General features: G+C 36.5%; 1 protein-coding gene across 21 annotated transcripts in view; it reads right to left on the bottom strand.

Moving 5' to 3' along the window:
* Positions 1-18,023, bottom strand: part of LOC109103604 (collagen alpha-1(XXV) chain) — a 527,306-nt gene that overhangs the window by 130,653 nt on the left and 378,630 nt on the right. For all 21 annotated transcript variants that reach the window (XR_006155246.1, XM_042728382.1, XM_042728388.1 and 18 more), the window contains 2 exons: positions 14,541-14,585; positions 4,034-4,060 (listed from right to left, as the gene is read on the bottom strand). Coding sequence is in view for 20 of the 21 variants with exons in the window: in XM_042728382.1 (XP_042584316.1) it covers positions 4,034-4,060; positions 14,541-14,585 (72 nt within the window). In the remaining variant the exon portion in view is untranslated. The remainder of the gene's footprint in view (positions 1-4,033; positions 4,061-14,540; positions 14,586-18,023) is intronic.

The raw sequence follows: 18,023 nt of genomic DNA, 5'->3' as shown, positions 1-18,023 counted from the left end.
TGATTACACACAAACACTACACAAAACGATTAGCACACAAAGTATATGTGAAAACTTTTTTTTATTTTCTCCAGTATTTTTTAACAAAACTAAACTTCCTAAGCTGTTTTTTTTTTGTTGTGGCTGTAATAGTGCTTGCCTTATAAGTCAGCATGTTTCTTCTTATCTTTTGAAATCATTTGTCAACAAATGCACATGTCCACTGTAATCATGACTATGACTATGTATGACTATGACTATGATTATGTGATATATTTATGACAGTGAATTCCTCTCACTTAACTGTAGGGGATTTGAAAGTCACAAAAATACATAAAATAAACATGCAGTTGCTTTAAGGGTAGATCTATTAAAAAGCAAAGACAGTAATAGTGAGTTTAAAGATATTATGCAAAGAATGCAACTGTCAAATTTTATTGTAGCCTAAGTAAAAGGGTAATTTCTGCAATTAAGTGGTAGTGGTGATAGCACTCTTTGCCCTTTCTATGTTTGATTCCAGCCATTTTAAGCTCCACAGGAAAGTCTGGATGCACCACAAGTCTACGTACAGTATAGTGGGGTGTCTACTTTATTACATTTGATCTGTTTGAAACTGTCAGGGCATTTGACACATTAAGATGAAATGGTCAAAAATTGTTCTAAATTAGCAATTTCAAAAGGAACTGGAAGCCTGTGGTTAAGGATAAGTGTGCCAACGACGTCAAGATATAATCCTAAGTAGTAATGATCCAAGGCATAAATAGTAAAGGCCATTGCACACTGAAAAGCTCTAACACTGTGCTCTTGAGCAGTACCAGGTTTACCATCCTTAAAATGAATGGACTTTCACTGAGAATAAAGAACTTCTGACAAGTAGCCTAAACTTTCTAATACTTTGTCATGTGCGTTTGTCTGCCTCTATGAAAGTCATTTAAGAAAGAATCTTTGAAGACATGCATCACAGTGCATAAAATTAGAGAAAATGTATAATTGCCACACTTTAATTCGAATTCCCTTTGTCTTCAATCCTGCATTTGCTCTTTTTACTCACATTCCAAACTCCAGTAGAGGGCACTCCACTCAGGAATCTTGCATTTGGTGTCTGAACTCCATTTCCCATTATCATGTGCTTAGGGCTAATCACCACCAGGTTTTCCCCATTACCACTCCCCTATATATACTGTGTTTGGACTCTCAGTGAATGTGAAGTCTTGTTTAGCCCAGTCTGACATTTCCAAGTGGTTTCCTTGTCTTTGTTCCTGCTGTGCATTATCTTGGATTGTTTGTACCACCTGTGATTCTCTGCCGCCTGCCCCTTTGACCATTGCTCTTGTTTCGACTCTGTTATGCTGATTTCTGCCTGCCCCGACCTCTGCCTGGAATACGTCTATGTCTCTGGATTATTGTTACATGGGGGATATAACAGTCGTTATTGGCCTGGTAATGATTAATAATTAATTCCTAATTAATAATTAATTAATAATTGATTAATAATTAATTCTCTCCTCTGTCCCCCTCCACCACCTCCCACCACTTCTATAACAGCCGATGATGACGCTACATTCTTTACAGACAAACCCAGAACGATCAGTAGTCAATTCTCAGACCAACACACACAGGACCTCAAAGCAACTGCACCCACCACTAAAACTCCCTTCTTCTCCTTCTGTCCCCTCACTTAGGCAGAAGTATCAAAACTTCTCCTCTCAAGCCACCCTATAACATGCCCTCTAGACCCAATCCCCTCACACCTCCTCCAAGCAATCTCTCCTACACTTTTACCAGCACTCACACACATTATCAACATGGCTCTCCTCACAGGCAACTTCCCCACTGAATTCAAGCAGGCTTGGTTAACCCACACTGCTCAAAAAACCTACATTTAAACACTACACTTTCAGATAGCTACAGACCTGTCTCTCTCCTTCCATTCATAGATAAAACCCTCAAAAGAGTTGTTTTCAACCAGATATCATTGTTTCTCTCACAGAACAACAAACTGAATGCTAACCAGTCAGGTTTCAGGAGTGGCCATTCAACTGAGACTGCGCTACTGTCAGTCAAAGAAGCCCTGCGGATTGCAAAAGCTGATTCCAAATCATCAGTTCTTATTCTGCTGGATCTATCTGCTGCTTTGGACACTGTCAATTATCAGATCATGTCTGCCCTCTCATCACTGGGCATCACAGGGATTCCACTTCGCTGATTTGAATCCTATCTCACTGGTAGGTCTTTCAGGGTGGCTTGGGGAGGGGAGGTATCCAAAGCACATCAACTTGTCACTGGGGTCCCTCAGGGATCAGTTCTTGGACCCCTCCTCTTCTCCATATACACAACATCACTGGGTCCCATCATACAGGCACATGGATTCTCCTACCATTGCTATGCTGATGACACACAGCTCTTTCTTTCATTTCAACCAGATGATCCAACGGTAGCTGCATGGATCTCAGGCTGCCTGGCAGACATCTCGGCATGGATGAAAGAATATCACCTGGCAAAGACTGAGCTTCTTGTCTTCCCTGCCACTCTAACTCTTCAGTATGATTTCTCCATCCAGCTAGGTTCTTCTACAATTACCCCATCAACTTTAGTCAGAAATCTTGGTGTAACCTTTGATGACCAGCTGACCTTCAAAGACCACATTGCAAAGACTGCTCGATCTTGCATGTTTGCATTGCACAACATCAGAAAGATCAGGCCCTTTCTAACAGAGCATGCTGCACAACTTCTTGTCCAGGCCCTTGTCACTTCTAGGCTGGACTACTGCAATGCTCTTCTTGGTGTACAAGCACAATCAAACCTCTACAAATGTTTCAGAATGCAGGGGCACGACTGGTCTTCAACAAGCCCAGAAGAGCCCATGTTACACCACTCTTTATCTCCTTGCACTGGCTACCGATTGTAGCTCGCATCAAGTTCAAGAAATTGATGCTTGCATATAGAACAGCCACAGGCTCAGCACCCGCCTACTTCCACTCACTTCTACGAATCTACATCCCCTCCAGAAGTCTGAGATCCGCAAGTGAGTGATGCCTCGTGATACCATCACAGAGAGGCTCAAAATCACTTTTTTTCCAGAACATTCTCGTTCACCATTCTTGGCTGGAATGGTCTTCCCACCCCTATCAGGAATTAGCTGTCACAATTTTCAAGTGACAGCTAAAAACTTATCTTTTTCGAAGCTACTTGACTTCATCATCATCATAAAAAAATTGTCTTTCTCTTTATTTATTCCTTCTCTTTCTAGCTTGTACTTATTTGACCATTGTCTAAAACTTGGTATTACAAGCACTTCCTGTGTCTGTTTGCCTCTTTAAGAAGAATTGTTTTATGTATCCTCCAACTGTAAGTCGCTTTGGATAAAAGTGTCTGCAAAATGACTAAATGTAAATGTAATAGGTGTCAGGAACTCACAGTCACAGCCACCACAATCATCACCAGCACCTGATCCTAATCACTCCCGATCCCAATCGCCGGAGTACTGATCACCTGCACCTGCACCCAGCAATCACTCACCTGGATAAAGCCATCATCACACCAGTACTCCGGCGTCCGGTCTATCGTTCACTACTCTGAACTGGTGCCCGACCCATCTCCTCTAAACTTGCGCTTTCTCTGCCCTTAGAACCCCATTGACGTATTCCAGTGATTCTCCATTGCTGTCTCACTCTCCAGAGATCTCGGCTTCATCCATTCAGTGACTTACCATATCGTTGTCATACTGCATCCTGTAAATAAACTATCTGCTTAACTAACCCTCTGTCTGTATCCTGGTTTGTGACAATAGGCTAGTCTTATTACAACAAATGCTACAGTAAAGAATTATGGTACATGGCCTTCAGATATTCCAAAAGATGGAAGTTAAGGACTAAGAAATAAACAATATAAATATAAGAAAATGTTAAGTTAGACTGACTTCCCGTGGCATGTTGAATAAGAACATTCTGTCAAACTACAGCCTATAATGATTCAAAAGCGTGCAAAACAAAACACCAAAAAAAAAAAAAAAAATGACATATATTACATAACTTTGAGAGGGAAACCGTTTTACCTTTTCACCCCGTTCACCTCTGTCACCCTGTTGGAAAGAAAATTAAGCAGTGGTAAATATAAAAAGGTTATAAACTCAAGCATCAAGGCGTACTAAAGTGCACAGTTTGGTCAGATTACTTCTGGAATTAAATTCATTTTTCAATTAAGATATGAGACTCATGTTACAGATGCCCATTTTGCATGACCTCTGATGTAATCAGGGAATGCATCCATTTAAAAAATACCTTGCTCACTCCCAGACATTCGCAGGTCTAATACATACACTGAAAACACAACAAATCATCAGTAATTGTTCAGACGTTTTATTTTAACATATTCATCCAGTTTTTGTTCATAAAACACTCTTGTGTGTAGAACTACTTTCTGGCTCTGACCTGGAACTACTTTTTAGCTGTGTGTTTGCTGGAAAATAACTGCACAGCTTAGAACGTTCATCAACCAATCAGGTTGACAGCCCCATGGTATAAATATCAAATAACATATGATGACAAATTATCTGCATTTTGTGATATTACATTTTTTCTCAGTCGATTTGACACGTTTCTTCAAACTCAGGTCACTGTATTCAAAATAGTTAACAGTGAGCTCAGTTGTCAGGAAATTTCATACAAATTACAAATCATGCATATAATTTTTACAACAAAAATCACAAACATTTATGTACCATTTGTCCAAACACAACAAACAATTATCATTGTCGTTCTATCAAATGGACATGGTGTATTTTCGATTGGCCCTAAACTGAAAACTACCGTTAAGCAAACAAACAACACAGGAAATGCAGTTTTCCTAATCGTTTAAAGATTTATCACAACTGCCTTAGGGTAATAATAAAAGGGAAAGTATACAAACAGCAATAACGAATATAAAATAATAATAATAGTAAAAATAATAATATAGATAAAAATTAAATAAATAAAAATATGAACTGGGGTGGAGTAGGGGGAGGGGTGTAATGAAAGAGGTGTAAGTCTATAAGGTGGTGGAGTGGGAAAAGAAAGGGGTGTAATGAGAGAGAAGATGAAGAGCAGAGCATGTAGAAAGAGATGAGCAGAGTGGAAGATGTGAGACAATAGGAGAGGAGGAAATTGAGAAGAGATGGCTAGAGAAGAGGGCATTGGTGTAGTGGAAAGAGCATGAGGAAAAACTGTAAGATGACATGGACAGAGAGGAAGTGGACAACAGGATGGAAGAGGGTGTAGAAGGTGCAGATGAATTTCAAATGAAATCAGAATTAACCTAATTGGCACCCACCCACCCACACACACACACACACACACACACACACACACATATATATATATATATATACGTGTGTGTGTGTGTGTGTGTGTGTGTGTGTGTGTGTGTGTGTAAATACAGTATATACTTCATACTGATACTTCAAAAACAAAACAAATCCATTAGAGAGATAGCAGGAACATTATGAATGGTCAAATCAACAGTTTGGTACATTCTGAGAGAGAGAGAGAGAGAGAGAGAGAGAGAGAGAGAGAGAGAGAGAGAGAGAGAGAAAAAAAGAATGCACTGGTGATGTGAAGATGCCGTAGGTGATGATACGGAGGCAGTGTAAGTGTCACAGAGACGAACCCCGTGATTCCCTCCTCTGGCCAGCAGAGGGCTCCATCACCCGAATACTAGCACACACGCATCCATTCACTCACTTACAGTTTGGACTTCCCACAAGCCCCGTCCTTGGACTCTGATTATGCTACTACTGTAGCTTATTGGACTTCAGTATAAAGCTGCCAGTTTCCTTGTGTTCATCGCGAGGTCTTGTATTTACTATGGTGTACATTTCTGAGCATTCATATCCTGTTTGATTTCCTGTTGCTGACATTCTCTGTTCCCCATCTTTGATTGTTGCTGCCTGCCTTCTGACTATTGCTATTGTTTATTGGACTTTGATACACTGCTTCATACCCCGACACTCTGCCTGTTTAGCGACCACGATTCTGCCTGTTCCACGCTGTTGTGTTTGCTGATCCTGACCACTGCCTGTATGACCCTGATTATTGTTAACTTATTGATGAACAGGAAATGTAGTTTGCGAGTAAAGCTGCAAATTATTTCATTAACCTCAGTGATCTCCATCATCACTTTCTGATACAAGTGAAATTCAATGCACGGCATAAATTATAAATGAATTATTATTAATTATTCTGCAAAATATTAGCAAAAGTGGTGTTCTCCGTTATCTCATACATGACGTAAGCATGCTCTGGCCTGAAAAGTTTAGTGAAAGTGTGAGTGCAGGCCAGCGGGGGAGGGGGGATAATCGCGCTCGGGCTCGGTTCAAGGCAACCGTGCCTAGTGTGAGTACACCCTTAAAGCAAAGACAAGGGACTTTGGTTAAAGCTAGAAATAGGAAACTGGTGAAGCATATTTTCGAAATGCTCCAGTGTGTATTTGTGTTTGAACCCTGGTGATTTCTATTTTTAACGTATTTTGCAGCACTGATCAATAGCCAATCACTGAGATCTTCTGTTGATTTCCTGAGTGGCCAAGCTTTTAAGTTAGAATCAACTTCAAGACACAGTTTTATTCAGTTCTGCAGTCTGGACGCTCAAGTCGGGAGTCTCTCATTATAATAATCAAAGTGTAAAACATGACTATTTTAGATAAGAGATTCATTGTGCAGTGTAGATCTTAAACTAAATGAATTACAGCTTTATAATTATTATAGGGAGTGCTGTGCGCTTTCTTGGCTAATTCATTCAGAATTTGAATAAATTTTATTTTGCATGATGCTATTGGACCAGTAACAGCTGCACGCTGCAAAGGTTTGGGAGTGATATCCGCATATAGACTGTGACTATTTTTTTGTTGAGAATGTGAGTTAAAATTTGACCTCGTTGTGCCAGTGTATGCTCCGCGCTGCTCCATACAGCTTGAGCGTTGCAGAGCCGCAGCACATTAGCAGGAGTCAGATTTCACTGATCACGTGAAGACAGCTTCAGGTGTAGAGCCTGGTTTATACTCACTGCATCAGCACGAGCATGGAAGTGCGTGCAGCGCGCTGCAAAAATGACGTAAATATGTGAAATAAATAAAGAAAGAAATAAACCTTCAAAGTCCTGTCACGGACAGCCAGTTTAGTTTTAATTTTCTTTTTGTTTTCATTTTAAAAAGCTTGTTATCTTTGCTGTTTACCTCAGTTATGCTATTTTTATTTAGGAATTTATTTATTTTTATTTAGTTGGTTCCTCAGTGTTTGCTAAACAGTCTGTAATTTATTAGTCGGTATATAATATATCATGTGGAGTTAATAAACATTATGCAAGCTAGTTTGTCATTATAGCCTACTGTTTTATTGTTGTTGTGCTATTTAATTAAGCATAACAATGAATAAATATTTAGTTGTAGTCTTAAAAAGAGAAAGGTGTATAGATATAAGCAAAACAGACAATTATATTTTCTTGTAAAACGTGAAAAAGCATCCAGTCTGCTTGTAACACAGCAAAAGAGGAACTCCAGTTCACAAAATTTTAATCACAATTAAAAGGCTACTGATGAAAAATAAGGGATTGAATGTTTAACATTCGTTACCCTATAACTATAAACTATGATAAAAGTTCATCAGCATGCATTGTTTAATCCATTGTTGTAGTAAAAAAAAAAAAAAAAAAAAATGTAAATGAAGCCTACTGTACGTGCATTAAGCGACAATACCGATAACATACCCAGATAGCACCAAAAATTATGACAAAATTATATCCCAATATATAATTTCATGATGATAGATTTCCCAGGATTCTGCAATATCTATTTTAAAAATCATATTTGTATTAAGGCTCTATTTCTCATCTGAATGTGCAGGAGAAGCACTACTGAAATTGGCCAAAGAAAACTTGTTAAAATTAAAATTTTCTATATTAATTTATGCATTTTTCAAATGTTTATTAAAAGTACAAAAATTAACAAAAATCTAAAAAGAAGTATATTTTACTTTTTCGGCCAGCATTTTGTGTATACGGTTCTAATTTCAGTTTTGGTTTTCAGCATAGCATTTAAAAATGCAATAACCGTTCTTTTCCATTTTTTTCGTCATGGATAAAAACAAAAAACAAATGGATGAAAAAGAACACGGACCTACACGGATTGTACATGGACCCTCCAAACTAAACTGCACTTAAGGAAGCCATGTTCTATTTTATAACTGCAGTGCATCTGAAACCTGGCAACCAACATTTAGAACTCTGAGCTTTCTTTTGTTGTTTTATAAGTGAGTATTGCTTCCATCAGAAAACAACCTTTCTCTGTTTTCTATTAATCATTCAGTTTTAATGCATTTCTAAATGTTTGAGAAGATTGCAAAACTGGTATTCATCAGGGTCCGTGTATCTTTTGGTCATTTGATTTTTTGTTTAATTTTGTAAGTAGAAAAATGAAAAACAGCTCCTTTTTCGTTTTTTAATTTTTTGCAAAAAAAACGAAAAACAAGAATTCGGCTTAATTTTTAGTTTTTCTTTCAGGGTTAGAAAAATGAATAAACAGCTTGAATATTCGATTTCTACACGTGGGCGGGAATTAAACTCCCCTTTCTTCTGATTGGTCAGACAAAAAAAAAGATCAAACCATGCTGTCATCAGTCCTTCTGCAGTTCCGCGCAGCAGAATACTAGTCCTCTGCTGCAGCAGCAGTTGTACAGATTCTTAAACTTTTTTATTGCAACTACATTTAATCTTTTTCTCATCAAACAACCAGACAAATGAATGGCTCGACACAACCTGGGCCGGGTTTCCCGATAACGATTGATCTTAGAGCTTAAGAGCGTTTTCTAAGAGTCATTTTGCGATGGTTCCTTATTGTTTCACGTGCATTTCCCAAAAATGCACTTAAGACAATCGCACGTAGCCGAGCCTTAAGTACTACTTATGGGGTCGCTATCCGTTTGTTAAGTGCTGAAATGTCACCTTAGAATGGTTCGTAACTGTAGTACACGCTCTGTTATTAAAATGTTAACCTAATGCTGTGTTCCAGACAACTCGGATATAATAACTATAATATAATATAATATAATTTTTAATTCTAATTTTATTTTATTTTTTTTCGAACAGGTTGAATATATGTAAAACAAAGGGGAAAAATTTGTATTTGTTGATTTGTTTTTGTTTTGTTTTTTTGTTTTTGTATATTACTCATTTGTATATTTATTATGTGTTTTTTCCTTTTGTATTTTTAATAGTTCGAAATAGAAACGAATAAATGAATGAATGATTTTTTTATTATATTATATTGCATTATACATATAATATTGTACTTTACATAATAATAATAATAATAATAATTATTATATATATATATATATATATATATATATATATATATATATATATATATTATATATATATATATAACGTATTAGCAAGTCATTGACAGATTATCTTAACTTAATATAAAGTTAATATAAAGTTAAAGGTGTAATCTGCCGATTGTTCTGCAGGTGACCGCATAAATCTGTTTTCTTACGATGCACTTAGGGCTTTACGATTACTCCAGAGCGCTCGTAGATCTACGATGATTTTCAAGTGCTACTTAAGTTACGATGCTTTTGGGAAACAGACCGTAATATTAAGATCAATCGTACTATCGTTTTTACGAAGTAAAACTTTTGGGAAACGCAGCCCTGTTCTGTGGCAGAGCCTAGGGCTTTCTTTCTTCTTTGAAGATATAAATTCTATGCTTTGCATCAGCTGGGCATGCCCGGGCAGGCTATATCCTACCCTGGTCCCCCAGTAAGTTTGTTTGTTTAATTAAGTAATTAATTATTATTATTATAAATATTATTAATTATTTCAAAATAAATATTTGAAACACTAATACAAAAAGGAAAGAATAATGCTTTGACTTGGGTATATTCAGAGCTGGGTAGATTACTTACAAATTGTAATCCGTTACTGATTCCAAATTACATAACAAAAAAAAAGTAGTCAGTAAACTAATCCACTACATTTCACGTTTTAGGTAATATAGTCAGATTACTTTTTGATTGCTTTTGACCTAACTCGTTTATCACACTGATTTAAACAGGATAATCTTGTACCATAATGATGTAAAAATACAAATAGTGAGAAAATATATTCCTTTCATTGTAATTAACAACATGAAGTGCATTAAACATTTATATTACGTCAGGGGGGGGGGGGGGGGGGGGGGGTTGGGGTTCGTAAAGGAACTGCGGGGGGGCTTGTTTGTGTGTTTTGATCATTCATCTATGTCAGAGGGTACTTAAAGGATCACTGATTATGATTTCCACTTTTTTTAACTTTAGTGTGTAATGTTGCTGTTTGAGCATAAAAAACATCTGCAAAGTTACGATGCTCAAAGTTTAACCACAAGGGAGATATTGTCTTTTACAGAATTGCTGATTGACCACCCCTTTAAAATAAATATGTTAGGTGAAAGAGGTTCAGAGGACAAAGAGTTTGAGAATGTCTGCAAATAAGAAATAATGAGAATTTGTGCATTTTAATGAGTTTGAAAGACAAAAGCCTTTCAATGATACATAATAATACATGGTTAACCTACTGAGTGATCATTTAAATAAAAAATAATGCGTTCATCAGTAGTTGATGCAATGTTGAAACACTTCTTAAACCTGAAATTATTTTTGTAAACCCATTGGTCAAATGCTGTGTAGCCACCGGATTAATGACTGATAACTGTGTGAATGTCCACAAACTGGAAGACTTTCTGAGTGTATATAAGCGGTAGACTATTTTAGAAAGGAACATTTAAAAAAAAAAAAAAAAAAGAGGAATTAGAGAGAATCAATAACCGATGAATCATTTATTTCTATTGTGTGAATAATAGGTAATCTATAAAAAAGTAACTGTAGTCTGATTTAGTCTGACACTTGTGCACTCGCACACAGGAATGTAACAAAAGATTTACATAAATGTAATTAATTGCCATTTGGTTTGTTTCTCACCAAACCTTACTGTATACCTTCAGAACGTTTGGAATATAGCATACGCCACGAGATGCATATTATTTTATGACAGATTTGCATCCGCTTAAAGAATGAAAAGTGAAAGTCACCGTTCTCTGCCATTAAATGGGTAAGTGCGAGCAGGAAATTTTTGTGTGTGTGTTTCGGAAAAAAAGAAGGTAGACCTAATAAGCCTTTAGAACAACATCTGACTAGTTACCCTAGTTAAATAAAACAGAAAAAACGCGACTACTGTCAAGCACAGACCAGTAATGAAGTGCACAGGAAATATGCAGCAATCTAAACAGTTTATTTAATTAATATTGAGAATTAGTTGATGTTCACCTGGATTTGTTCCTCAAGAGGGGAAATAATTTAATAAGTTGTCATTTATAGTCATATGGTAAAATGCATATTTTTATTTGTGTACATTCAAAATGACTACAAAATGTCGTCCCGTTGAAAAAATAAAGAAAACAACAGAATGCACTGCTTTAGCGCAAAACATGAACCAATACACAGCTAGTATAGGCTGCTTGATGCGCCTATTTTTAAAAGTCTACATTAAGGTTATTTGACGTTAAATGCATTATTTAAGTCATTTTAGAATAAATCACAGTATATATCATGATAAAAAAGTGACTTTACAGTTTGGAAAATATGGTAGGCTATGAAATCCCCCCCAGCAGCAGCAGAGGACTAGTATTCTGCCGCGAGGAACTGCAGAAGAACTGATGACAGTTTGATCTTTTTTTTTTTTTTTTTTTTCTGACCAATCAGCAGAAAGGGGCGTTTAATTCCCACCCACGTGTAGAAATCGAATATTCAAGCTGTTTATTCATTTTTCTACCCCTGAAAGAAAAACTACAAATTAAGCCGAATTCTTGTTTTTCGTTTTTTGCAAAAAAATTAAAAACGAAAAAGGAGCCGTTTCTCATTTTTCTACTTTCAATATTAAACAAAAAATCCAATGACCAAAAGATACACGGACCCATCAGCTTCCTCATTCTGCTCGATGAGCAATATAGACATTTTTACAACATAACCTTCTCATTACTGTGTATTTGAAATTTGAGAGAGGATTTGGCCTCACAGTTCAAATTTCAAAACATCCACTGCTCAGGATTCAAAACTTATTAAAAAAGGTATATGTAAAGTATACATAAAAACAACAACAACTATAAACCAAGGATATGACTCTGTGATTAATTAATTAAAAATGTGTCTCAGTGTGGTCATTACAATAATGCTAGTGTAATACTTCTCATAAATGTTACATTTGGCTTTATGTTCTTTTGTTTCAGATTATGTTTCAGCTAAATCTTGGTTATTCCTCACAAAATAGGGCAGGTAGGGATTATGCAAGGACTCCTCTCTGTGCCAATCACAACAGGCTTGGCCAGCTGACCAATCAGAGCAGAGTAGGCTTATGGAAGGGAGGGGTTTGCTCCAAACTAGCTTGGAACAAATAATTTCGAAATCATTTGCAAATGACTCTAATAGTATATCTATATTCTGAGAAAATTACAATGTTTTCTGGCCTTAGATGCATTTAAACCTGTTGTAGGGGACTCCAACACAATATAAGGACACTTTAAAATACCATATGACCTGCTCTTTAAAACAATACACCACGACATTGCTCACAGCTAATTAGTGACAGACACTTCAAGACAAATAAGCTGTGTTTATAATAAATATCATTGGCACAGCTGCCAAGTAAATGTCCTTACTTATGTTATTTGCAGCTTCCATCGTAATGTGAATAATAGCTAATTAGTTTTATCAGCATATATCTTTTTTTTTCCGATAGAGTGGAACTGCGGGCGGAACTTGTCATAAAGTTAGTGATAACAAGTCCCGCCCATTTAGAGAAAAGATATGATTGGTAAATTTTTCTGTCATTAGAAAGTACTCTCCCATTGATTTATGCTGCGTCCAAAAGCTCTAAAATGCTGCCTTCGGAGGCAGCATTCCAAGGCAGGAAGGCATCAATGCATGTCCGAATCTAAATTTTGCTTTACTTCCTATCTCCAGAGGTATCTTCTTCTGATTGAATTTTGAAGGCAGCATAGATGTATCCTTCACTGCCTTTGATATCCCACAATCCTGTGCATTCCATTCTGTTATGGTTGGGATAAAAAATAAAGATGGCGTCTGAAAGTTACGTTTGGTGGGCAGTTTGTGTGTAAATGTATGTTTCTGACTAACTTTTTGCACATTTGATGTTATTTCTAGTGAGAAATCTGTATTATAATCATTAAATACTTGTTTAGTTATCATCAAAACTTGTTCTATTTTGTTGTAGATCATTAAACCGTTACGCTGCCTCAGAAGCCTGTCTGAAATCTGTTTCATGAGGTGCCTTCGTGCAAAAAAGTCATTGCCTCATAAGCCAGCGAGTCAGCAAGTCAGCTGACAAGGCTTTCAGACGCAGCCTTACTATTGCTTGGCCCTCTGTAATTTAACAGCTTGACCTCCAATCACAGAGCTGCAGACGCTAGACGGAAACATTTAAGTATGGAGATAATGGGCGGTGTTCATTAGCCCATTCATTGGATAGGCAGATTTGGTGTTGTTGTTTTTTCTCAGAGAAATTATTTTATTTAGATGATGTTTCTCTAATTATGAATTGCTTAAAATGTTTTTTTTTTTTTATTTAAAATGATATATTTTAAAACATTTATTTAATAATTGTAAATATTGTTTTTACAATAAGTTAGGCCCTCTCTGAGAGGGCCCTGACGGTTCCCCACTGCTCAATCCTAACTCTGCTAGAAGTGATGACTATCAATCCACAAAAGCAATATATGCTGTAGGGCTGTGCGATTAATCGAAATCATAATAAAATCGCGATTTGAGCGTGCGATTTTCTGCGGTCCCGACCTCCCGCAGTATGCTATCCGATCCAATCAGAATGCAGCGCACCTAAATGGAGCGCGAGAACAGAACAGACTGGGCATATGCCTAACTCCAAGTTCACACACTCCGTCTGTGATGCGTATTTTTTTCCGAGCCCATGTTAATGGATCAGGACGTTTTTTTTTTTACATTTTTATGAATGTCTGACGATGTTGACAAAAAGTCTTGACATAACTTTGAAACCTTATGAAACATGCATGTGTCACTAAAAAACAAACTTGTTTTGATATGAGATAATATTATTATTAAGTGTTGCTTTTGATAAAACAAGCTCTTTTTCATCATTTAAAAAAAAAACAATTCTCCATTTTATAGCATATGAATGGTTAAACCCTTCTCTGTGAAAACACTGTTTTAGATGTAGTGAGAAGACAATAAATGTCATAGATATAATCTAATAATAATAAAATTAAATTGAAGGGGATAATTGTGTTGAATACATTTTAATATTGATCCCAAATGACATTTACAATTGACATTTTTTTCATTTTTAAACCGAATAGCAGTTACCATTGCTGGACATGTTTTCTCCCATGTCTCAAGAATCAGTGTCCTATAATTTAAAAGTGGCTAAAGGCAAAAATAGGAAACCTACTGTGTATTCAAAACCATAAGAATTTGAAGGAAGTGAAGATATCTGTTATCTTACCTTCATTCCATCGATACCTGGAATACCAGGTGGCCCAATGGAACCCTACAAGTAAAAATTACATATTGTCATTAGATATATTTAAAATACATTAGATATTGGCCTTTAGATAAAGAGATGTTAGATAAACATGTCATGTCAGATAAAGATATTGACATTTAGATAAAGACATCCACCTAGATAAACTTCAGGCTGCAGACTTCCACACTCTGCTTGTCTCTTTTGATCTCAAGAGAATGTTAACTACGGCTACTCACAAATCAGGCAACCAACTGGACCTTATTTACACATGACACTGCTCCATTGATCATGTACTGGTTACTCCACTGCACACCTTGGATCACTTCCTCCTCACTCTTAAACTCAGCATGGTTCCTGACACAACACATACCCCTCCACATGTCATCTTTCGATATAACCTACACTCACTTCCACCCTCCCGGCTTTCTGCTATGGTTTCATCTTCGCTACCTCCCCCTAAACTGTTAGCATCTCTTGATCCTAACAGTGCTACTGATACTTTCTGCTCCACTCTTACATCTTGTTTATACATTGTCTGATCCTTGTCTTCCAGGCCAGCCTGTACCACCCTTTCTGCCCCTTTGCTGTCTGATGTTCTCCGCGAACATCGTTCTAAGCTCAGGGCTGCTGAAAGGGTGTAGCGCAAATCAAAATAATCTTACTGACCTTAATGTCCATTGTTAATATTTATTTTTAAGTGTGTTTTTCCCACCCTTTGGGTGTGGTTATGTTTCCCTGTGTATGTGCTCTCTCTCTCTCTCTATGGCTTTGTTTACACTTGGCTTTAACATGTGATCTCCGTGATCTGATCAAGCAGATAAATAAACTTGAATAATCAGTCAATCAGAACACGGAGCGTTTACACTTGGCAACATCAACTGAACTTAATATCTGGATAAACGATCAGGGGTGCGTTTCCCAAAACCATAGTTGCTAACCTGTTAGCAACTTAGTTGGTTAGCAATGGGAAATTGCAGTGCAACAAACAAAGTTGCTAACTTAGTTTGCAACTATGGTTTTGGTTTTTTGTCTTTCCTGTGCAATACTTCAATAAGTCTGCAGAGAATGGCCCGGTGCAAAGTCAACCTGAAGTGGTGGGTTTTCTTTTGAAAAGCATTTTTAGTCACGGGACATTTTACAAATCAAAGATAAGTGTAGGGAGTGATATCAGCATGCTTACTAACTATACACATAGTGGCTGCATCCAAAAACTCTACAATGCTGCTTTTGGAGGCAGCATTCCAAGGCAGGAAGGCATCAAGACATGTTCGAATCCAAATTCTGCTGTACTTCCTATCTCTGGAGGTACCTTTTTCTGATTGAATTTTGAAAGCAGCATAGATGTATCCTTCACTGCCCTTTATATCGCACAATCCTGTGCGTTCCATTCCATGATGGTTGAACTTAAAAAAGTTGTGTTTGGTGGTCAGTTTGTGTGTAAATGTATATATCTGACTAACTTTTTGCACTTTTGATGTTCTAGCAAGAAATCAGTATTATAGTAATTAAATATTTGTTTAGTTATCAAAAAAACTCATTCTATTTTGTTGTAGATCATTTAACTGTTACGCTGCCTCAGAAGTATGTCCGACATCAGTTTCATGAGATGCCTTCATGCAAAAACACTGCCTGCAAAGTCATTGCCTCATATGGCAGCGAGGCAGCAAGTCAGCTGCCTAAGTTTTCGGATGCATCCAATGATTGGCTGATAGGGGAGGGGTCTCTGTCAGAGATTTATTCATAGAAATATTGTAAAGCACAGTGTTGCCATATATAAAGGTTTAAAAATAAAAATGAAGAGTTTGGTTCCATTACGCAATAAATCAATTTTGATTCATTTGAGTAAAAATGTGTTTTCTTTATCAAGAAAGTGGCAAGATGAAAACCACTATTTTCTGTTTCAAACTTTCACATAGCATCTTTAGTTTATAATAAGATTAAAAATTCAAATCCAGATTTTAATTTTCAAAGACTTATTATAAAATTGTATTATTTTTTCCCCAAAATGTAATAAATCCATGACACATTTTTTTTTTTTTTTTTTTTTTTTTTTGTTGTTCTTGTTCTTTTCATTGAATCAATATAAACGTTATTTTTCATATTGAAACTGTTGAAAATACACAACATAGTAAGTTGATCTACATATGACAGGCTCAGAACTTGGTCAGTACTAATCTTACATACAGGCACTTGACTAAAAATACATTCAGTTATCGCTCCCAAAATAAATTCAATGGGTCATCTTTAGTGGTCAACTGATATATCGCCAAGGCCGATATATCAGCCGATATTTGACATTTTTCAAATATCGGCATTGGCTGATAAGTTTTTCTGCTTGGCCGATGTGTTCGAGTCAGGACTTTCATTTTGACGACGCTGAGAAAGGCAGACTTAGTCGAATCGTGCTGTGAAATCTTGTGAAGTGTGCATTTTTATCCTGAATGATGGCATGTTCTTTGTGTGAAGGTCGGTCCATGTGATTTGAATGCTTTAAACTTTAAACTCATGATTTCAAATTATGCTGCGCTTTATGCATTTGTCCACTGTCACATTCATGTCATTTTCTCTGTGTGCTGTATGTAAAATGAGTGTTACCCTTGCTTTATTTAAAAAAATATGATTCCCAATGCACACAAACTTCCCAAAATACTGTGAGCCCTGTTGGTTACAGTGCTTACTTCCTTTTTAAATATATTTTTATATTTGTGAAAAATACTTTGTCATCTAAAGTTTAGTATGTTTATTTTACACATTTATTTTTTAATCCATTGTCAAATGATTTCAAATTTCTTAAAATTATATCGGCTTTATATCGGCTATCGGCTCCCCTGCTTTCGAAGATATCGTATCGGCGGTACTAGTGCTATACGCTGTATAAACAAAAACATTAATTAACAGAATATAATAATCAATACTTTTAGCCTTAAGATGTTTTGTGAATATGGGCCCAGAAGAAACAGTGGGAGTGAGGTAAACTTCTCCCCTGCTCCTAACTTGTGTTGGATGTTGTTTATTAAGTCTTTGTCTGAGTGCGGTACAAACTTTGAACATTTCTCTATTGAAATACTCTTGTTATAGTGTATTACTGTTGTCCAGCAGTTTTGTGCTGATACTATACAGGTTGTGTGACTACTTTAACTTGGTTTCTTTGTTAAGGTATTTAAAAGTTACTGTAACCTTTCTTTTGCTTGTTTGTTTGCTTTATGATTAAGTTGGAGGCTGTAGGGAGAGGGTGCTCTTATTTTGTACTCACTGTTTATCCCTGTTTTTGGTTAGTGAGGGAGTTGAGGAAAGCTTTTGTTGTTTTCTTTTCTTTTCTTTTACCTGGATAGGTCATTTAGTACTCCTGTAAGTTAGCTGCTAGGGCTGCAGGATTAATCTAATGTGATTGTCATGCATATCTTGTCAGTAAAGCGGCTTCTGTGATTAGTAGAAAATCTCCAGCATGTACTTTAAGATGGA

The sequence above is a fragment of the Cyprinus carpio genome, chromosome B7 (assembly GCF_018340385.1).
Source record: "Cyprinus carpio isolate SPL01 chromosome B7, ASM1834038v1, whole genome shotgun sequence".
Lineage (NCBI taxonomy): Eukaryota > Metazoa > Chordata > Actinopteri > Cypriniformes > Cyprinidae > Cyprinus > Cyprinus carpio.
Note: the sequence above shows the minus strand (reverse complement) of the source record. Positions and strands in the feature narration are given on the sequence as shown.